At 49.6% G+C, this 22,974-nt stretch overlaps 1 protein-coding gene across 1 annotated transcript in view; it reads right to left on the bottom strand.

Annotated features, from left to right (window-relative positions):
• PPP6R2 (protein phosphatase 6 regulatory subunit 2) overlaps window positions 1–22,974 on the bottom strand; it is a 55,835-nt gene that overhangs the window by 10,894 nt on the left and 21,967 nt on the right. The window contains exons 10-21 of the mRNA XM_054399635.1: window positions 22,623–22,826; window positions 20,612–20,676; window positions 17,936–18,051; window positions 16,155–16,240; window positions 15,079–15,159; window positions 12,815–12,912; window positions 10,095–10,152; window positions 8,951–9,078; window positions 7,720–7,898; window positions 6,426–6,588; window positions 5,424–5,512; window positions 3,804–4,011 (exon numbers count right to left, since the gene is read on the bottom strand). Coding sequence (XP_054255610.1) covers window positions 3,804–4,011; window positions 5,424–5,512; window positions 6,426–6,588; window positions 7,720–7,898; window positions 8,951–9,078; window positions 10,095–10,152; window positions 12,815–12,912; window positions 15,079–15,159; window positions 16,155–16,240; window positions 17,936–18,051; window positions 20,612–20,676; window positions 22,623–22,826 — 1,475 coding nt within the window. The remainder of the gene's footprint in view (window positions 1–3,803; window positions 4,012–5,423; window positions 5,513–6,425; window positions 6,589–7,719; window positions 7,899–8,950; window positions 9,079–10,094; window positions 10,153–12,814; window positions 12,913–15,078; window positions 15,160–16,154; window positions 16,241–17,935; window positions 18,052–20,611; window positions 20,677–22,622; window positions 22,827–22,974) is intronic.

Raw genomic sequence — 22,974 nt, 5'->3', positions numbered from 1 at the left:
CTTGCTGAGCATTGCTCAGATCCCCTCTCAGGCTGCTCTCCTCCAGGCTCAACAGCCCCAGGGCTCTCAGCCTTTCCTTCTCACAGAGATGCTCCAGGCTCCTCAGCAGCTTCCCAGCCCCCACAGGATCGTCTTCAGTATCTCCCAATCTCTCTGGAAATGGGGAGTCCATAACTGGATCCAGATCTCCAGCTGGTGGCCTCACCAGGGCAGAGTAGATGGGGAGAACCTCTCTTGACCTGCTGGCCACATTCAGTTTCATGTCCCATACGAGACCGTTGGTCTTCTCGGCCAGCAGGGCACATTGCTGGCTCATGGGCAGCCTGTTGCCCACCAGCACTCCCAGGACCTTCTGCATGGAGCTGCTTCCCAGCAGCTCACCCCTCACCTGTGGTGCTGCAGGGGGTTGTTCCTCCCCAGGGATAGGACCCTACCCTTGCTCTGGGTGAGCTTCATTAGGTTCCTCTCTCCAACTCATGAGCCTGGCCAGGTCCCACTAGAGACCTGATGGGGTGTCACCACTCCTCCTAGTTTGGCACCATCAGCAAACTGGGCTGAGGGCCCACAATGTCCCTTCATCATGGTCATTGATGGAGGTGCTGAACAAGACTGGACCTAGTCTTGACCCCTGAGGAACACCACAAGCTCCAGGTCTCCACCAGGACTCTGCTCCACTGATCACAACCCTCTAAAGGCTGAACTTCCAGGTTGGAGAAGTGTTGGTGGTGTTTCTGCTGCTTTCTAGATAGGTGAAATCTACAAAATAACTAGTAATTATTTTTTGTGAGGATACTTAGTAAAGAAATGTTAGGAAAGAGAATGTTGGGGATAAAGATTAGTGTTTAGAAATGTTAGGAAAGAGAATGTTGGGGATAAAAATTAGTGTTTAGAAATGTTAGGAAAGAGAATGTTGGGGATAAAGATTAGTGTTTAGAAATGTTAGGAAAGAGAATGTTGGGTGATAAAAATCTGTGTTTAGTGACAAACAAAAGAACCTTTGGAAGACACATCACCCACTACTTCATGGTGGGTTACAACATGCAACTGTGAGAAGGTCTCCAGAGACTTGACCTAACACCAAGGCAGCAAGGGCTTCCCTGGAGGCATCTCAACCACAGCCTGAACTTGGCTTTGTGAAGACTAATTAAGAAAAGAAGCTATTTGCAGAAAGAGGTCACAAAGAGGGGGATGGCAGAAGCTGAAGACGCCATGCATGAAACCACCAACCAGTCCCTTTGCTTTTTAAGGCTTGGTTGGTGACCATGCTGACTGTGGCCCACACAAAGGTCCACACATAACCTTCAATTCAGGTTTGGAAACAGATCTGTTTGACGTGATTGTGGAAAGATGAGGTTTCCCCAAGTCCAAGAGGACCTTTTTATTCCAGCCCAGTATGAGGAGCTACTTGTCAGGTGGATGTTTGGAACCTTGAGGTGGTGATGGTCATACATACCCTCTGGCTGAAGGTCTAAATACTCTTGAGCAACACCCCCAGCAAGAGAGAGAGGCAGGAATAGAGAAAAAGCAAAGAAAGAAGACAAACCAGTAAAGATTGCTGAAAAAAGAGACAAAAGAGTTAAGTTTGCAACCCTACCCTCAGGAGGTCCTCCTGCCTGGAAGGTCTAGGAGCTGTTCCAATGAGGACAATCACTGGACAGGGCACTTTCCAGAAAAAAATCAGATCATTTTACACCAAAAAGCAGAAGATTCCATGTGCTGCTAAAAGCACCTTTCTGAAGCCTCACACACATGGCCTGAAGGTATTCAAGAGTGAGGTTTGTCAGAACTGGAAACTCTTTAGATCCAGAAGCTCTGTAAAAGTCCTTGTTTCAGCACAAGGAACCACCATAAAAAAGTTAAATATGGGTCAGGAGGTTGGCTCCATCCACTGGAAGCAGAGAAATTACCCAAATCCATCAAAAAGATCTCCTGTTGTGTGACCTTTATGGCAGCCAATGTTCTTAGGAGCTCAAGCAGAACGTCCATGAAGGACCTTCTGCTAAATCAATCATGCACAAATCATTGACTGCCCTGAGTTTAAATGATGGGGTGGTGCAGGCAGGTAGAGAACCATCACCAATTGAGAAGATCCATAGAACCATGGAATGGTTTCACTTGGAAGGGACCTTTGAAGGTCATCTGACATCTTGGACACCTGCAACTAGAGCAGGTTGCTCAGAGCCCCAGACAACCTTACCATCCCCTTGCAGGGATGAGGCATCTCTCACCTCTCTGGGCAACCTGTGCCAGGGTCTCACCACTCTCAGTGTGAAGAGCATCTCCCTTCTCTCTTCTAAATGTCCCTCTTGGTTCAAACCATCACCCTTTGCCCTGTCACAACAGGCCCTGCTCAAAAGTCTGTCCCCATCCTTTTTCTAAGCACTGAAAGGACACCAGAAGGTCTCCCTGAAGCCTTCTCTTCTCCAGACTGAACACCCCCAACTCTCTCAGCCTGGCCTCACAGCAGAGGGCTTCCAGCCCTCCTTTCATTGCAGTGGCCTCTTCTGGATCGGCTCCAACAGGTCCATGTCTCTCCTGTGCTGAGATGATCGTGGAGGACTTTCAGAGGCATGCAATGTAATACCTGAAGCTTCTACAACCCCAGTGATGACTGAACCTCCAGATTCCTTGTGTAGCCCCAAGGACTATCACAGATCTCCACTCTAGATTCCATTATTGCAAGCAAAAAGGGGGAAGAAAACCTTTTTCCACAGAAACATGGATGTAGGTTGGTGAAAGTTCAGCTCTCCTGGGGAAGTCTCTCCAGAAAGTCCTGCAGAAGCATGTGGTCACCCAAAATAATCTTCAGCCTTCAGCATCTTTAATTTCCTTGGCATCATGAAGGAACTTGGCAAGAAATGGATATATCTGATACTGGCTGATTGGGTTTCACTGCATCTGTTCACCAGAAGCCAGGTTGGTTTGGAGAGCTGAGGACACCAGGAGGGTTCCATTATCATCACTGGTGAAGATGAAAATTCATAGCTGGGAGAAACCTGACATCTCTGCCATGAGTGCATTCCTGGATCTCTTGTACAGACAGACAGGAGATACCTCAGTGATGTGGCTCCTTGGCTAGGAGGAGCCACCAACCTTCCTATTTTCAGTATCTCCTTATCACAAAACCCCTGGGACAAGAAGACATCATGGAATGTGTTGGGTGGAAGAGACCTCTCAAGGTCATGTAGTCCAATCCCCTCACAGTCATCAGGGACATCTCCAAACAGAGCAGGTTGCTCATGGGCCCATCAAGCCCTGAATGTCTCCACGGATGGGGACTCCACCGCCTATCTGGGCAACCTGTTCCAGTGCTCCACTGCCCTCATAATGAAGAGCTTCCTCCTCATGTCCAATCTCATCACCCAGGACATTTCATAGAGCCACAGAATCCCCAAATCCCAGAGTGGTGGGGTGGAGAGGGACCTCTGGAGCTCATCCAGTCCAACCACCCTGCTCAAGCAGAGGCACCCACAGCAGCTTGCCCAGCATCACAATGTCCAAGTGGGTTTGGAAGCTCTCCACAGAAGGAGACTAAACAACCTCTCTGGACAGCCTGCTCCAGGGCTCCACCACCCTCACAGCCAACAAGGTTCTTCTTTGAGCACCACAGTGTGTAACAGGGACAAGGAAGACTTAAGACAAGGGAGATGTCCCTTGCCCATGGCCAAGGAAGGCTGGAACTAGATGACCTTCAAGGTCCCTTCCAGCTCAAACCATCCTGTGATAAATTCCCAATAAAAAAGGGAGTGCAGAGCCAGACCCCATGATGAACCTGCTGGACATGGTGCCCCCATCCTTCTCACCTGGTGAACACAGCCTTCTCATTCTTAGCATCCATGGTCAGCTTGATGGTCTCCTGGCCTGAGCCTGTGCTGATGGTTTCTGTGACCACGTTGGCTTTCTCCTCCTCTTCCTCACTGTCAGAGCCTCCAGAGGAGCTGCTGTCTGAGGCCACCAGTGGTGCTTTCCTGGTCACACAGACGTTCCAAACGCAGGGAGAGGCAGTGCTGGCTGAGGAGAAGAAAGAAGTCACAAGGTAGGGTCAACCAAATCACAGGGACAACTCCCCAGATACAACCCCAAAGAGAAGGACATACAAAAGTGGTTACAAGAACTAACAGCCAAGGTGGTGGTTTCTGTGCAGGTGTCACAGCACAAAATGGTGTTTTTGGAAGTCAGGAGAAAGGCCAACCCCACAACTCAATGTTCCCCACCTGCTACCTCATGTTCTGGGTGGAACAAAAAGAGCAGAGGAGATGATGTTCTTCACTTGGTGAGTGGTGAGGACTCTGACCAGAGGATTAAGGAAGTTTCCGGGCTCCCTGCTAACCTCACTCAGCTCCCAGAATCTCCAAATCCCAGCATCGTGGTGGTGGGAAGGGAACTCTGCAGATCACCCAGTCCAACTCCCTGCTCCACCAGGGTCACCCACAGCAGCTTGCACAGGGTCACAATGGCCAGGAAAGGTTTGGAAGCTCTCCAGACAAGGAGACTCCACAACCTCTCTGAGCAGTCTGCCCCAGGGTGCCGCCACTCTCACAGCCAACAAATCGCTCCTGATGGAACCTCCTGGGTTCCAGTTTGTGCCCACTGCCCCTTGTCCTGTCACTGGGCACCACTGACAGGTGCCTGGCCCCATCCTCTCGCCCCCCACAGCTCCTTTAGCTCTTGCTGAGCATTGCTCAGATCCCCTCTCAGGCTGCTCTTCTCCAGGCTCAACAGCCCCAGGGCTCTCAGCCTTTCCTCCTCACAGAGATGCTCCAGGCCCCTCAGCAGCTTCCCTGTCTCTGTTGTACCTTCTCCAGTAGCTCCCAGTCTTTCTGGAAATGGGGTGTCCAGAACTGGACTTAGGATTCTAGCTGTGGCCTCATCAGGGCAGAGTCAAGAGGCAGGAGAACCTCTCTTGATCTGCTGGCCACACGCTTGTACATGCACCCCAGGGCTTTGCTGGAACTCAGACTGTTGTCTGTAGTAACCACTGAAGGGTGGGCAATGCTGGAAAGGAAAGCATGGTGCACCTTCTGCCACTGGCATTTTCTCCACGTGCATTGGAGAAGGAACTGGGATTCAGGGAAGAAACTTCTTCAATGAACCACAGAACCTAAACTTGGCTGGAAGAGACTGTGAAGATCATCAAGTCCAACCATCCTAAGGGTCTCCTCAACCACTGGAACAGGCTGCCCAGGGAGGTGGTTGAATCCCCAGACCTGGTGGTGTTTCAAACAGGCAGAGATGTGGTGCTGAGGGACATGGTTTAGCACCACACTTGGTGTTTCCTCTTCAACCTAAACCTCCCCAGGTGCAACTTGTGGCCATTTCACATTTCCTAGAATCCCAGAACGGTTTTGGTGGTGAAAGACCTTCAAGATCATCAAGTCCAACCATTTCAACCATGGTTTTGTCTCCTAACACTCTTCACTTACAGTTCTTGTCCTGACTCTGCTTCAGGTTTCCATCAGAATTGTTGCTCTCTGTGTCAGCAGGAGAACTGCATCGTGGACCTGATTCTGAGCTAAAGCAGGAGAAAAAGAAAACCAACCCTAAGAATGAATTTCAGGTGTCTCAGCTGAGCTCCCAAATACCCCCAGGAGAAGAAAGGACCAGGGCTTGCTCCTACTTTATGTAAATTTTTATGACTTAAAACCAATTACTGAATTATTTGATCCTCTCAGTGCAGCAGCAGTGATGGTCCAACATTCAAGACATCAGTGCTACCACAAGATCAAGGAAGATGATCAAGGGAAGCGTGAAGCTCTGATCCACAACACCCAACAATGTTAAAAGATAAAGTAGCAAGAGGAAAGGGAAAAGATACCACAAAGTCTTCCACCAAACCACATTGATAGAGTCATAGAATTGTTAAGGTTGGAAAAGACCCCTAAGATCATTGAGTCCAACCATCAACCCAACACCACCCTGCCCATTAAACCATGCCATCGAGTCCAACCATCAACCCAACACCACCCTGCCCATTAAACCATGCCATCGAGTCCAACCATCAACCCAACACCACCCTGCCCATTAAACCATGCCATCGAGTCCAACCATCAACCCAACACCACCCTGCCCATTAAACCATGCCATCGAGTCCAACCATCAACCCAACACCACCCTGCCCATTAAACCATGCCATCGAGTCCAACCATCAACCCAACACCACCCTGCCCATTAAACCATGCCATCGAGTCCAACCATCAACCCAACACCACCATGCCCATTACACCACGAGATCTCCAAGTCCAACCATCAACCCAACACCACCATGCCCACTAAACCATCTCCCCAAGCGCCCTGTCCATACTTTTCTTGAACACCTCCAGAGATGGTGATTCCAACCACCTCCCTGGGCAACTGGCCCAAGGCCTGACCACTCTTGCAAGCCCTGTTTCATGCCCAAGTCAGAGAGAAAAGGAAAGGCCTCTTACCAACAGAAAGGTTGGAAGTCTGTAAACTTCGCCCAGCCTTTCTCCTCAGGCGTGGGGTTCTCGGGAGCCGCCGTGTCCCACACGCTGGATCCGACATCCATGGCGACGCAGGGCGTGGGGGGCTTGGAGCTGACAGGCTCAAACACGGCCGTCCAGCCGGACCCTGCGGGCACACAAAGGGCTGGAGCTCCTGGGAACTTTCAGGAGCTCTGCTCAGCCTCAAAGTGTTCCGAAAGACCAAAAACAACAGAGCAACCCATACAAGGCCTCCAAGAGCTGCTTGGCTCACAGGTTGTAGACAACCAGCTTAGAAATCCCTCTTCTGATATCGAAGTTACCCACGAGAGCAGTATCAGTGAAGAAAAATGAAATCAAGATGGTCCTCAATGAGAAGCATCAATGAATGGCCTCAACACTATGAACGTCCCCAACACTATGAATGTCCTTCGTTAACATGATGAATGTCCTTAACACCATGAACATCCTGAACACTACATGGGTCCTTAATTCTCTGAGCCACCAACTTTCAGATGGACTCTTGGTTTCCTCTCAAAAATTTAGTGGTTTCCAACGCTGTGGCTCATGAACTTGCACACCATCAAGCGTGCTCTGATCTGGGCAGACCTTGCTGGACTAGCTGACCTTCAAAGGTCCCTTCAACCCAAACCATTCTATAGTTTCCCTCCAGGTACTTTCCTACCACGGTCTTCATCCAGGTACTCTAAGAAGGGGTTTGTAAGGTGGAAACTCAAAGTAGAAGTGGGCAGATGGATGGAGAGTGGCAATACTTGGCAAGTAGATAACCTTTAAGGTCCCTTCCAACCAAACCATGTGTGAGGAACTCTGTGTGAAGAATCACAGAGTTGAGTTGGAAGGGACCTTAAAGATCATCTCGTTCCAATTCACCTCCCACTAGATCAGGTTGCTCAAAGCCTTATCCAACCTGGTCTTAAACAATTCCAGGGATGAGTGGTCCACAACTTCTGTGGACAACCAGGGGTTAATGTCATAACCCACCACTAATACTTTGTTCACTGGTACTCGAAGAGCTACAGGTATGATCATACTTGGACCTGTGTGGTGGTCTTGGCCCAACTGAAGCATCATCACACCCGATTTTGAAGGAGCTGGGCTGAACCTCATTGATATTTCAGAAGGTCAAGCTGAAGACTGACACTGAAGCTCCACATCTGCATGCAATGGTCATGGAAACCAGGCACTGTCCAACCTGCTGCTCTGCAGAGCAACTGAAGATCTCATTTCATGTTGGATGATGTTGTTGGAAGCTCCTTACCTTCAGAAGAGGCTGAGGATTCTTTCTGCTCAGAGACGTTATTCTTGGTGGTGGTGGCTGAAGGAGGAGGTGGCTGCTGCTCCGTCTCCTCCTCTTCTTCAGAGTCCACGCTGCCGTCATGATCTCCGTTCTCAAGATCACTTTTGGATGAACTCTCTGAGGTCTGAGAGGCTCCAAACCTAAATGGTAGAATTCAGATTTAGAAAAGCCCTTAGAGCAGCCAGGTCATCTGCTGAAGGGTCAGGAGGTTCTACAGAGGGATCTGGCCAGGCTGGATCCATTGGCTGACCAACAAGGTCAAGTGCTGGGTCCTACACTTGGGTCACTGGGCACCACTGACAAGAGTCTGGCCACATCCTCTTGCCCCCCACAGCTCCTTTAGCTCTTGCTGAGCATTGAGCAGATCCCCTCTCAGGCTGCTCTTCTCCAGGCTCAACAGCCCCAGGGCTCTCAGCCTTTCCTTCTCACAGAGGTGCTCCTGGCCCCTCAGCAGCTTCCCCGTCTCCCCTGGACCCTCTCCAGTATTTCCCAGACCCTCTGGAACTGGGGAGCCCAGAACTGGATCTGGTTCTCTAGATGTGGTCTCATCAGGGCAGAGTAAAATTGCAAGAGAACCTCCCTTGACCTGCTGGCCACAGTCTTCTTCATGTCCCACAGGAGACCCTGAGCCTTCTTGGTCACAAGGGCACGTTGCTAGCTCTTGGGTAAGTTGTTCTTCCCTAGCACTCTCAGGTCCTTCTCCATGAAGCTGCATTCCAGTAGGTCACTCCTCACCTGTACTGGTGCAGGGGGTTGTCCCTGCCACAGGGCACGACCCTACACCTGCCCTTGTTGAGCTTCATGAGGTTCCTCTCCATGCAGCATTTTGAAGAACATTCTGCCTAATTCCATCAGTCTTAAAATTCTTTCAACCTCCTCTTCTCTTTTAACCTCCTCCTCTCCAGCAATGAAGGAAGAAGCAAGTTCTGAGTATCTCCAACTAAGGGTGAGTTTTATCTCTGATATCAGAGTCAATAATTAGGTGTTTCCATCATTATTTCCTTCCCTCTTGGTGCCACAAGTCAGGAGAAACGACCACTCTCTTGGCAGAGGTGTGCCATGGAAAGTCCTCCACTTTGTGTCAGAGGAAGGACAGAAATAACCAACACCACAACATGGATTTCACCAAAACGTAGACTTTTGTAGAGTTTAGGACAAAAACAAGTAACTCCATCTTTTGTGGTCACCTTACCGTGTTCTTGATTTCACTTGGGTTGCATAGGTGATCTCCTTATCTTCCCAGATATCTTCTTCCTCCTCATTGTCATCAAACTGTTGGATCCTCTCGTTGCAGCAGGCTTCAAAGAGGGAAGCGTTGGGCTAAAATGAGATAAAAAAAAAACCCTCAACCTTCTTTCTATCTCCAAACGAGGACCATGGATGGAAAGAGGGAAATTCCTTCAATGGAAAGCATGGGCAATAGGTTGAGGGAGGGTTCTCCACCTCTGGTCCACTCTGGTGAGACTTATCCTGGAGTACTGGGTCCAGCCCTGCAGCCCCCAACACAAGGATATGGAATTGTTAGTAGGTCCAGAGGAAGCCATGAAGATGATCAGGGGGCTGGAGAACCTCTGCTATTAGGACATTTCAGGCATTGGAGTAAGTTTCCCATGGAGGTGGTGGAGTCACCATCCCTGGAGGTGTTCAAGAAACATGTGGACATGGCACTCGGGGATATGGTTTAATGGCCATGGTAGTCCTAGGTTAGAGATTGGACTTGGTGATCTTCAAGATCTCTTCCAAACAAAGCAATTCTATGATAGGCTGAGAGAATTTGGATGAAGAGAGCCTGGAGAAGGGAAGGCTCCACAGAGACCTTCTGGTGGCCTTTCAGTATATTTGAAGAGGGCTCCAGGAGATCTGGAGAGGGACTTCTGACACAGGCATGGGGTTATGGCTTCAAATTGGAAGAAGCTTTACTGAGATGAGCCATTAGGAGGAAACTCTTCCCCATGCCCTCATGGTGAGGCTTTGGAACAGGTTGCCCAGAGAAGTTGAGGCTCCAAGCCTGGAAGTGTTCAAAGCCAGATTTGATGGAGTCTTGAGCAATCTAGTCTAGCAGGAGGTGTCCTCGCCCATGGCAGGCACTTGGAACTAGATGATCATTAAGGGCCCTTCCAACCATACCCACTCTCTGATTCTGTGATTAAAGACAACTGCTTCTGAAGATCAGCACCATAGGTCCTCTGAGGGCAGACGTAATGCCCTGAGTTCCTTAAGTGGCCTCAGTTCTGAGGACACCTCCTCACTGACCACAACAACACAGAAATCTTGTTTTGTTTCCACAAGCCAACAGCTGCTTGAGGCACAGCCTTGCCCCAGAAGGCTCCACTTACGCTGTCGTCATCGGCATCGATGTTGAAGCTGATCTCTGCGATCCTGTCAAAGGGGGCACTGCAAAAGGAAGGGAAAGACATCAGCAGTGGCTTGGAGGAGAAAAAAAACCCTTTCCCAATCCCACCTCAAGACCAGAGGACACTACAGAAGACCTCCTGTGTTCGCTCCTGGAATATTCACTTGTGTATCACACTCAGTTTTCTCCTTCAGATTGGAGATAGCTTCAGGTTTGCATTCCGAGCTTTGATTTAATATTTGAGTGAAGGACCTTTGTCACCTTCTTGTGTTGATGATGTTTGGAGCTTCTTGGTAACCACAACACTGGCTGGCTGATATTCTGTACCTCTCATGGGACCTATGAAGCATAAAGATCACCTCCAGCTTCGAAGACCATCCAAAACGGTATTTAATAAAGAGGAGGAGGATCTGCACCTATCTGCTCTGAGGTTCTAGTCCTACCTTCAGACAAGAATTCCAGAGAGGTCCTCACCATGAGACCAGACCCAGAGACGGGACCTTCTCCTGCAGGGTGGACACCCCCCAACAACCTCCATGCATTGCTAGGACACAAATGCTGCCAAAATGTATAATGACCCAATTTCCAATGAGAACTCAAAAATGTCTGGTCAAGAACAGTAGAGGGTGCTGCAGGCCAAGAAACTCCAACCCACTAGCAGAGTTGGGGACATTAACCATTCTTCTCCTCCACCTAGACATCAACTCTTCTCCACCTTCACGCCAACTCTTACCTTCCACCGTTCTCTTCTTGACAAACATCTCAGTGTTGCCAAGACCCTGAGGATATCAAGACTCTCCTTTAATTCATTGAATCAGAGATTTTATCAGTTGGAACAGACCTTTAAAGGTCATCTAGTTCAACACCCCTGCAGTAAGTAAGGAGGAACATCCCTAACATGTCCCCTGCCTGGAGCTGTTCAAGGCCAGGCTGGATAGGCCCTTGAGCAACCAGGGAAGTGTCCCTGCCCATGGCAGGGCATTGGAACTGGATGATCTTTAAGGTCCTTTCCAACCCAAACCATTCTATGATTCTATGAACTACATCAGGTTGCTCAGAGCCCCATCAAGCCTCACCTTGAATGTCTCCATGTTGGGGAGGTGGGGCCCCCACCACCTCAATGGGCAACCTGTTCAAGTGTTCCACCACCCTCAGAGTGAAGAACTTCATCATGTCTAGAAGCAGCTCTGGAGCAGCCAAACTACTCCCATGCTGTCATTTAAGGTACCTCATGGAGCCCAGCATTTGCTATAAACATTGTCTGAGGAAATCCAGCAAAATCATCCTCAGTAAATCAGATCTTGAGCAGCCAAAGGGTTGGGAGGTGTGAGATGCCTGGAGTTTTCTGGGCTAAAAGTGTCCTGTTTCTGTCTGGATTCCAGGACACCAGGACCCTGCAGTTCTTGGCACAGGAGATCCAACGTCTGCTGGGCTGTGAGCAGCAGCTCCAGGATGGAAGGTTCAGCATGTGCTGCCACATGCCCTCCCTGTCACCCTGGGTGACTCCTTTGATCCAGAAGAACCTTGCCAGGAGATGACAGTGAATGTGCAAAAGGGATGAGCAGGGAACACACTGAGCAGGTATCCTCCTGGAGAACTCTCTGTCATGACATGGATACTAAATGGTTACAACTTCTGAGCCCTTATGACAGTTGGGATGAGCACAGCCCCAGGAAGCTCCTCAGCTACAATTTCTAGGTCAGAAGATGACAGAATGGTTTGGGCTGGGAGAGACCTTTACGGTCATGGAGTCCAACCCTTAACCCAGCATTGCCAGGGCACCACCAAACCATGGCCCTCAGCACCACAGCTTTGAAGTCCCTCCAGGGGTGGGGATTCTACCACTGCCCTGCACAGCCTGGGCAAGGCCTGGACAACCCTCAAGGGGCAGAAATTGTTCCTCATGTCCAACATGAACCTCTCCTGGGTCAACCTTGAGGCCATTTCCACTTGTCCCATCATTTGGGAGAAAACCTTGACCGCCCCCCCCCACCCTGGCTCTAGCCTCCTTTCAGAGAGCCAGAAGGTCTCCCCCTCAGCCTCCTTTTCTCCAGGCTCATCAACACCAGGTCCCTCAGCTGCTCCTCACAAGTTCTCCAGACCCTTCACCAGCTTTGTTGCCCTTCTCTGGACCTGCTGCTGTCCTTTTTGGAGAGAGGGGCCCAAAACTGACTCCAGGGTTCAGGATGGTTCTTCTACAAAAGCAGCAACAATCCCACACCCTAACCTCAGCAAGTCACAGAAGATGAAACCACCTCTACCTGCTTTCTCTGAACCTTTTTTAGCTCCTGTCTGCTCCATGTTTCCTTCTTCGTAAGAGAAATGGTTCAATATTTCCCTGGACTTCCACAGCACATTCTTCTCTCTGCACCTCATTTCCCCAAGGACTTAGAGCCACCAGAGAAGATCACTGTCACTGCCTGGAGTTGGCTCTAACGCTTCATATTCTTTCAATTACACTTATTCTAGGTCATGGTTGGATGGTAATTGTCTGCTTTATTAACATTTCTGGTCAGAAGGACTTATTCTTGGCTCTCCAACCTTTGAAGATCATATTGGACCCCTCTAAATAAAGGTCAGTTTTGTCCCAAGCCATGGATCAGTCTCAAACCACAGGTTTGCAGGGAGCTCCATTTGATAACTTGAAACTAGAGAAGATGAGATGCAAAAAGGCTTAAACCTCTTGAAGTTTGATCAACTTACTTGATGTTATCATCCTGGTCTGCAAACTCCTCATCGTTAAAGCCAAACTGATCCACAAAGTTGGCTGTCATCTGCTGGATCTGGTACTCAGAGAAGGCCTGAGGAGAAGAACCCAGAACAGAGCCGTCATGAAGGTGTCCAAAGATGGTCAATTAACAGAGATTCTAAAAAGCATTAAAATCATAGAAAAAAAAATCGATGGGCTTGGAGACGTTCATCATCTGCTCCTTGGTGAGACATTGGAACAGGTTGCACAGAGAGGTCATGGATGCCCCCTCCCTGGAGGTGGACCTTGAGCAACCTAGTCTAGTGGAAGGTGTCCCTGTCCATGGCAAGAGGTTGGAACCAGATGATCTTTAAGGTCCCTTCCAGCCCAACCCATTCTATGAATCTACTCCAACCACCCTTCTAAAGGCAGGATCTGCAAGTCCTGGGTAGATGCTTCTCTGATCTGCTCTGAACTTCTTCCAAAGTGAGTTATGGAGAAACAATTTCTTCATCAGAATCTTTGGCTTGGTTTGTTTTCTCGTGATGCAATGTGAAAAGTGGCTTGTTGCAACTCAATCCCACCATGGGATCAAGAAGATACTTTGAACTTCCTCTAAACCCTCCTTCTTTGGAAGATGAGGCACATGTCTCCATATAACCATGTCTTCTCTTGGTCAAATGGATCAAATTCTTTCAAGTTTTGTTCCTATGTCACGTACATAGAATCATGGAATTGTTTGGGGTGAAGGAACTTTCAAAGGTCACCTAGTCCAACCCCTGCAATCAGAAGCAGGTTACTCAGAGCTTCAACCAACCCTCGAGAGTTCCAGGGACGGGGCATCTACCACCTCTCTGTGGCAGTGTCTCACCACCCTGATGTTCTCCACCTCTGATCATTCTCACCACCATCCACTAGCTCCCCTTCTGCTGACATAAATCACTTTGGAAGTTCACTGCTTCCAACTGGACATTGACCAAGGAGAAGGGACAACTTACTTCATGACTTTGAGACAACACAGAACTATCATACATCTGGTTTCCCACAACAACTTGGGTTTCTTTCCAGCTTGCACCCCAAGGTAAGTGGCTCAGACAGGTTTTGGGTCACATCTATCTCCTTCTTGGAGGTGTTCAGGGCCAGGCTGGATGGGGCCTTGAGCAACCTTGTCTAGTAGAAGATGTCCCTGCCCACAGCAGGTTGGAACTGGATGATCTTTAAGGTCCCTTCAAACTTAAACCATTCTGATTCTTGTCTGCTTATCCATGCTTCACCTTCTCTTTACAACCAGGATGACTCATACCTCCAAGCAGAACCTCACACTTGCTCTTAGACTTCACTTGCCAGATCATTTCTCCTGTCTGGAGGGCAACTCTGCAGGGTGGTGGGCAGCCCACTCCAGCTCCAACTGAGTAAGTCCAACACACATCTTGGTTCTACTGCAGGTGACATTAAGCACCTGAGGTCCAGCTCATCTCCACCCTTACCTAGATTTCAGGTTGAATGTGTTTCTTTACTCCCAAGATCACTTCCTACTAAACATGTCGAAACTCCAACGTTGTGCTGATATTCACAGCACCAAAAAAGGTTGGAAGAAGGAGTATCTGAATCAAAGATTAATTCCAAGCTCATTCCAGCTCACCTCCACCCTTACCTAGATTTCAGCCTGATTGGCTTTTTTTTTTTACTCCCAAAATTTCTTTCCTACTGAATATGTTGAAACTTCTACATTCTGCTGCATCAAAAAAAGGTTGGAAGAACCTAACATTTCATCCTGAAAAGCAGCTTCCATCTGTCAATGGGGCTTTAGGAGAGCACCTCAGATTTTGAGGATCTTGAGATCTTTGCTAAATCCAAGTGAATCCTTAATTACCTCCATTTCTTCCCAAATCAAGGCTTTTCACTCCTCTTTACTGCTCATATCTTGGTGTGGTTCCTTCAGCTCTTACAAGAAGTTTGCATGGCTCAAAGGGGAGCAGAACCCATCTATCAGATGCAATTCCAGGATGGGTAGGTGATGGCACCTGGTCTACAACTTCCAGACCACCCTGCCCCCCTGCTGTGAAGAGAACCAGGGAAAGAGCAAGGTATTTGGGACATATCATGAATCTGGGACTTGCACGTGGTCTGAGCCAAATTTATTCCCAACTGGAGTCCAGACCATGAAGTATCTAGACTGGAAGACCACAAAAGAGCTGGAGGCACTTGGCTAAGAGTAGGGCTGAGGAAGCTGCTCTACACCAGGATGGATGAAGCCTCCCAGGAATAGTCAACTCACCTGCTGGAGAGAAAGCTCATTGGGAAAAGCACTCTCAATGTCTTCATCCTCACTGGAGGAGTGCAGGTGGTGGGTGCTCACCTGAAGGAAGGCAAAAACCCAAGCAGGAGTCAAAGAAAGCTGAAAAAGCATTGTTCCACACAACAGTCAAGGCCCCAACTCACTCAAGGCCCCAACAAACTCAAGGTCCCAACTCATTCAAAGACCAAACTCAAAGACCAAAGGCAGCAACTGCCCCAATCACCAACACAGAAACATGGAGTAGAGTTTGCCAACATCTATCAAGTTCACCAAGGCCAAATGCTGGATCCTGCTTTTGGGTCACACAAACCCCATGAAGGCTCCAGGCTGGGGCATAGTGACTGGAAAAGAACCTGGGAGAGGGTTGGTGACAGCAGCTGGAGATGAGCCAGGGTGTGCCCAGGTAGCCAAGAAGGCCACCAGCAGCCTGGCTTCGATCAAAAATGGTGTGGCCAGCAGGAAAAGGGCAGGGATCTGCCCCTTGTACTGGGCCACACTTGGAATCCTGGGGTTAGTTTTGGGCCCCTTACTCCAAGGATATTGAGGGGCTGGAACATGTCCAGAGAAGGGCAACAAAGCTGGACAAGGGTCAGGAGAAGGAGAAGAAGGGTCTGGAGAACTTGTGAGAAGCAGCTGAGGCACCTGGGGCTGTTGAGTTTGGACAAAAAGAGGATGAAGGGAGACCTTCTAGCTTTCTTCTACAACTCCCTGAAAGGAGGTTGGAGCCAGGTGGGGTTGGTCTGTTCTCCCAAGGAACAAGTGACAGGACAAGAGGAAAGGGCCTCAGGTTGCCCCAGGAGAGGTTCAGGCTGGACATGAGGAACAGTTTCTGCCCCTTCAGAATTGTCTAGGCCTGGCCCAGGCTGCCCAGAGCAGCGGTAGAGTCCCCATCCCTGGAAGGGTTTCAAAGCCATGGAGATGTGGTGTGGAGGGCCATGGTTTGGTGGTGCCCTGACAGTGCTGGCTTAAGGCTCAGACTTGATGCTCTTCAAGGTCTTCCCCAAGCCAACCCATTCCATGACTCTCTGAACCCTGCGCACCATCAGAGTCCTCACCAGATCCACCGTGTTCCTCCTGTTGGTTTCTGTCAGCGTCTCTTCTACGAAGCTCTCCCACCTCCCTCGGCAATCTTCAGGCAGCTCTGCAACAGAAGGTCACCACCACTCAACAAGAAGGGACCCAAGCCAATCCCTCAGGCCCAGCAAGGAGTCAACTTTTCCCTTCCTTTTCTTTCATGGTGGTTGTGGTGAGTTAAACCCAGACAGCAACTCAGCACCCACCCAACTGCTCCTTCCACCCCACACCAGGATGGGGGAGACAACTGGGAACCCTTAAGTGAGGAAAAACTCACAGGTTGAGATGAAGTAAAGAGGAAAGAAAACCTTCCCAAGTGGTGTTGGTACCCACTCACCCCTTCCCACCAACAGATGGATGTTCAGCCAGTTTCTGAGTAGGAGCCACCTCACAAAGACTTGTCCCACCAGTTCCTACTGCTGGGCACATGGCATGGAAGAGCCCTTTAGTCAGTCCAGGTCTGGATGTTTCCCCTCCCAGAATCTAGTCCACCCCTTGTGTGTCCCAAAGGATAAGGACAGACCTGGCCAGGCTAGAGAGCTGGGGGAGAAGAACCTTGTGAGGTTCAACCAGGGCAAGTGCAGAGTTCTGTCCCTGGGGAGGAACAACCTCCTGCACCACTACAGGTGAGGGGTGACCTGCTGGGAAACAGCTCCATGGAGAAGGACCTGGGAGTAGTGGGAACAAGTTGCCCGTGAGCCAGCAATGTGGCCTGGTGGCCAAGAAGGTTGATGGTCTCCTGGAGGGTATGAAGTAGAATATGGCCAGTAGGCTGAGGGAGGTTCTCCTTCTTTACTCGGCCCTGGTGAAGCTACAGCTGGAGTCCTGGGTCCAGTTCTGGGCTGCCCAGTTCCAGAGACTGGGAATGACTGGATTGTGGTGACAGGACAAGGCACAATGGTTTGAAACTAGAGCAGGGTAGGTTTAGGTTGGACATTAGGAAGAAGCTCCTCACCATGAGGGTGGTGGAACCCGGAAAGGGTTGCCCAGAGAAGTTGTGAACATTTCATCCCTGGAGGTGCCTAAGACCAGGCTGAATGAGGCTTTGAGCAATCTGCTCTAGCAGGAGGTGTACCTCCAAGACCTGATTAATAAAAGAACAATTCTGGGTCCAACTGCATTGGGGCAGCTGATGGTGGGGCTGGAGCTGCTCATCATGGGGCAATTTTATGTGATTATTTTTTTGTTCCTCTTAATTACTTTGCCTTAATTCCCTCATCAGCACAGAGCAGGGCTCCAGAGTCAGCTGTGAGCATGGTCCAGCTCTTGGTGGCCATGGAGAAGGTGCAGACAACATGGGATGGAGCTGCAGGAGCTCAATAGGTTGTTGTGGAGTCTGGTCCAGAAAACAACAGTGACTGGACATCAAGAGACAGCCTCAGGTTGCACTAGAGGACATTTAGGTTGAACATGAGACACGTGTCCATGTCTTAATTTGCCCCAAAGGAGGTTTAGGTTGGACATGAAGAGCAATTTCTTCATGGAAAGGGTTGTGAGACACCAGCCCATTCTGCCCAGGGCAGTGGTGGAATCCCCATCCCTGGAGGGGTTTCAAAGGCATGGAGATGTGGTGCTGAGGGATGTGCTTAAGTGGTGACCTGGCAGTGCTGGGTCAATGGTTGGACTCTATGATCTTGGAGATCTTCTCCAACCAAACAATTCTATCATTCTGTGACATGAAATATATGCAGTGAGTCCCTTCAGAAAGCTTCCAAGGGTAATGCAACCAAGGAGAAAAAGGAGAGGAGAAAGGAGCACAGACCTTTGATGAACTCACTGATTTGAGTCTGCATGGGGCCTTTCTCCATGTTCTGCACCACAGCGTTGGCTATCCGGGTCAGGTGGCCCATGTTGCCTCTCCTCATGCCTCCTTCTGCCCTGCAAAGAGAAAAGAGCCACTAGCGATGTGAGGAGGAACCCCAAGAGCACACTGACAGCTGCTTCCACGTGGAGATTGCAACAGTCCAAGATATGGAGAGCTTGCTCCAAGCAGAGTCAGCACAGAGCTCAGCAGGGCTCAGAAGGACAAGAGGAAATGCCCTCAAGTTGCCCCAGGGAGGTTCAGGTTGGAGGAAAATTTCTTTCCTGAAAGAGTGGTCAGGCATTGCACCAGGCTGCTCAAGGAGGTGGTGGAGTCACCATCCCTGGAGGTGTTCAAGAAACATGCAGACATGGCAGCTGGGGCCACGATTTCATAGGCCATGGTGGTGTTGATGGCTGGACTTGAAGATCTGATGGTTAATGGGCCATAGTGGTGCTGGGTTGATGGTTGGATTTGAGGATCTTAGAGGTCATTTCCAACCTTAATGGTTCTATGATTCCATGACTGGCCTCTGCCCATGGAAGCAGGGCAAGGATGGGTTTGCCCACAACAAATGAAGCCAGTTCCACCCCTAGCAGTCAACAGGGACATCCCCACCTGGAGCAGGTTCCATCAAGCCTGACCGTGAATGTCTCCAAGGATGGAGCCCCCACCACCAACCTGGGCAAATGTGTTTCACTATTCTACCACCCCCAGCGTAACAAAGTAAGTGATTTGATGATGGTTTCCTCTAAAGAAAGCTCACAGCAGGAAGAACTTCCAGTGTTGCTGCTGAAGAAGCTTTAGTTTTACTTGCCATGGAAGGGTTGGCTCTTGAAGTCAAGAGTAGATGACACTCAACTGCAACCATCAGATCTCCAATCTACAGAAATGATATCTAAGAAGCTTACACTGAGGGCAAGCAACCTCCAAGTTACTCGTCACAGAATCACAGATTGGTTTGGCTTGGAGAAGTCCTTGAAGACCATGGACCATTCTCTTACTCTACCAAGCTGAACCATGTCCCTCAGCACCACATTTCTGCAGCTCTGAAACACCTCCAGGGACAGGGATTCAATCACCTCCCTAGAGAGCCTGCTCCAGTCTTTCAGAACCCTTTCAGTGAAAAAGTTTCTTCTGATGTCCAACCTGAACCTCCACTGGGGCAATGTGAGGCCATTTCCTCTCATCCTGTCCCCTGGGGGAAGAGACCAAGCCCCACGTGGTTCCAACCTCTTTTCAGGGAGCTGCAGAGAGCCAGAAGGTCTCCACTCAGCCTTCTTTTCTCCAGGCTCAGCAACCCCAGGTCTCTCAGTTGCTCCTCACAAGCTCTCCAGACCCTTCTTCTTCTCCGGATCCTTCACCAGGTTTGTTGCCCTTCTCTGGGCCTGCCCTAGCCCTTCAATGTCCTTCTCGGAGTGAAGGGCCCAAAAGTGAGCCAAGGATTCCAGTTCTGGCCTCACCCGTGCCCAGTACAAGGGGACATTCACTTGCAACTATGTAACTCTTGAGGCTGGAAAAGACCTTTGAGATCATCAAGTCCAACTGCTCACCTCAAGCTCACAATCACTCTTGCAACTGTTTCGGTTGGAAAAGCCCTCTAAGATCATCAAGTCCAACAACTGACCTAACACCATGATGGCCATGAAGCCACAATCAATGGCTCTTGGAAACACTGCAATCAGCACGAAACCCAAGTGTTTAATCAAGATCAAGCACTAAATGAGGGACAAAACTGGGACCAAAGAGGTTGTCCACCCTAGTTGTCCACAAAGTTACTCTCTCTAGAGAGAATGAAATAAGGTATCTGAAGAGTTAATGTTCTACCTAAGTTCCTGAGAAAGCAAGAAGGTCTTGTCTCCTCAGCAAAGCCAAGGGAGGCTCTCCCCTACTTCTGCTCTGCCCTGGTGAGGTCACAGTTGGAGAACTGGATCCATTTCTGGGCTCCCCTGCTCCAGAGAGACTGGGAGCTACTGAGGAGAGTCCAGTGGAGGCTGGGAACCTGCTGAGGGGTCTGGAGAATCTCTGCGAGGAGGAAAGGCTGAGAGCTCTGGGGCTGTAGAGCCTGGAGAAGAGCAGCCTGAGAGGGGATCTGAGCAATGCTCAGCAAGAGCTAAAGGATGGGGAGCAAGAGAGAATGCGGCCAGACTCTTGTCTGTGGTGTCCAGTGGCAAGACAGGCAGCAGTGAGCACAAACTGGAACCCACGAGGTTCCATCAGGAACAACTTCTTGGCTGTGAGGGTGGTGGAACCCCAGAGCAAGATGCCCAGAGAGGTTGTGGAGTCACCTTGTCTGAAGAGCTTCCAAACCCATCTGGCCATTGTGATCCTGTGCAAGCTGCTGTAGGTGACTCTGCTGGAGCAGGGAAGTTGGACTGATGAGCTCCAGAAATCCCTCCCCACCCCACCATGCCAGGATTTGTGTGTTTGGGTTGAGAAAAGGCAGACAAAGAACCCTGCTTTCAAATTCTTTGCCCAGTTTGTGTTTTAACATCCAAATAATCCCAGATCCCAAATCCCAACCTTTTCACACATCATTCATCTGTCCATCACCACAATGACTGACAGAGCCTTTGAAGGCCATTTCCTGAACTTCTAACCCCAGAAGATGGATTTTCTGACCCTCAAATCCCTTACTGTATTTTGTCATTGGCTTCCCAGGCATCCAATATCCTCTGCACCAGGCAGCACTTCTGGAACAGCTGGAGATAAAGAGATAAGAAGAACATTTCAGAAGAGGCAGCCTCACCCTTCAGTAAGTCCTCTCCTGAACTGGAGTTACTCCTGTTTATCCCTTCCCTCCTACTCAACAAGAACTTCAACACTTATCTCTTCCCAAGATCTCCAAGCTTCTTCTCTCTCTGTTATTTTATAAGAGGATCCTTCACCCACCAACATCTTTAACCTGGTTTGGGGCTCCACATGAGCAGTAATGAAGGACATTGTGGCCATTTTAGAGACACAAGTTTTCATCATCAGGACCACGATGCAGAGGGTGAAGTGTAGTTAGAAGCTTGATCATGGCTTCTCCTTGCACCAGCTGAGCATTAATTCATAGAATCCTAGAATGGGTTGGGTTGGAAGCAACCTTAGGGATCATCTAGTTCCAAGCCCCCCCACTGTGGGCAGGGACACCTTCCACTGGACCAGGTTGCTCAAGGCCTCATCCAACCCGGCCTTTAACATCTGCAGGGAGGGGGCATCCACGACCTCCCTGGGCAACCTGTTCCAGTGTCTTACCACCCTCACTGTAAAGAACTTCATCTAAACATACGGTCTCCATCTTCCATCTTAAATTGGATTCTCAAGGCCATTAGATGTGGTGAGTGGCATCTTTATGTTCAAGCTGGACACCAAAACCCAATGTCCAAAGCAAATATGGTTCCCTCCAAAACCAAGTTCTACCTAGAGACTTCATGATAAAGCCACAGCATCAGTGGAGAAGGGAAGAGCAACTGATGGCATCGACCTACACTTGTGTAAAGTGTTTGAATGTGCCATGTGACATCCTGATCACCAAGTTGGAAAAGCATGGCCTTGAGGGATGTTCCTCTGGCTGGATAAGGAGTTGGTTGGATGGTTGCACTCCAAGAGTTGCAGTCAACAGCTCAATGTCCAAATGGAGACCAGTGACAGGGGGCGTCTCTCAGGTGTCTCTAGTGGGACCAGTGCTGTTCAATATCTTCATCAATGACACTGACAGCAGGACTGAGGCAACCTCAGCAAGTCTGTGGATGACACCAAGCTGTGTGGCCCAGCTGGCACACTGGAGGGAAGGGAGACCATCCAGAGGGACTTGGACAGACTGGAGAGGTGGGCCCAAGTCAACCTCATGAAGTTCAACGAGGCCAAGGGCAAGGTTCTAGACCTGGGTCAGGGCAACACCAAGCACAAATATACCCTGGGTGGAGAATGGGTCAAGAGCTGTCTTGAGGAGAAGGACTTGGGGGTTGATGACATCTCAATATGAGCCAGCAACGGTCGCTGGCAGCCCAGAAGGCAGCTGTGTCCTGAGCTGCATCAAAAGAAGTGTGACCAGCAGGACAAGGGCTGTGATTCTGCCCCTCTGCTCTGATCTTGTGAGACCCCACCTGGAGTACTGCATCCAGTTCTGGTGCTCCCAACACAAGAAGGATGTCAAACTGCTGAAGCAGGTCCAGAGGAGGCAACAAAGATGATCATAGGGCTGGAGCATCTTTCCCTCTGGATGCAGGCTAAGAGAGTTGGGGGTGTTCAGCCTGGAGAAGAGAAGGCTCCAGGGAGATCTTAGAGCAGCCATCCAGTACCTGAAGGGAGCTACAGCAAAGCTGGGAAGGGACTTTTTACAAAGGCTTGTAGGGATAGGATGAGGGGCAATGGCTTTGAGCTGGAAGAGAGGACACTTAGGTTGGACATCAGGAGGAAGTTCTGCACTATGAGGGTGGTGAGACACTGGAACAGGTTGCCCAGAGATGTGGGTGAAGCCCCATCCCTGGAAGTGTGTCAGACTAGGCTGGTCTAGTGGAAGGTGTCCCTGCCCATGGTCCAATCCAACCCAAACCATTCTGTGATTCTATGACTTGAAATAAGCTCCACCGAGAACTCCCCAAAGCATTTTGTGGTCAATGAACCAATGAGTCTGAACTTCTCAGGTGAGCTCCCCACTTACATGAGTAACCATGATGTTCTCAGGGGTGGGTTCTGGAGTTGCAGGGTTCTCTGTGGTCACATTTCCATTCAGCACCTCTTCTTTGCTCTCCAGGTTGTTTGTCATTGGCTTTGCCTCTTGCACAGAGTGGGAGAGGATGGCTGCTATTGACAACTCCACTTGGAAATGCAAAAAATTATTCCATGTGTATTTGAAAAATAAGTCCTGGGGAGGGGAAGAAAAAGAAGAGATCAAAGAATTCACTCTAGATAGATCTTCTCATTCTGATCCAACAAATGATGGTACCACCAGAGATGGGATACATGCACCAAGGCTGAAAACACTCAAGAAAGTTGCTCAACTTGGTCTTTAA

This window comes from Indicator indicator, chromosome 3 (assembly GCF_027791375.1).
Source record: "Indicator indicator isolate 239-I01 chromosome 3, UM_Iind_1.1, whole genome shotgun sequence".
Taxonomy (NCBI): domain Eukaryota; kingdom Metazoa; phylum Chordata; class Aves; order Piciformes; family Indicatoridae; genus Indicator; species Indicator indicator.
Note: the sequence above shows the minus strand (reverse complement) of the source record. Positions and strands in the feature narration are given on the sequence as shown.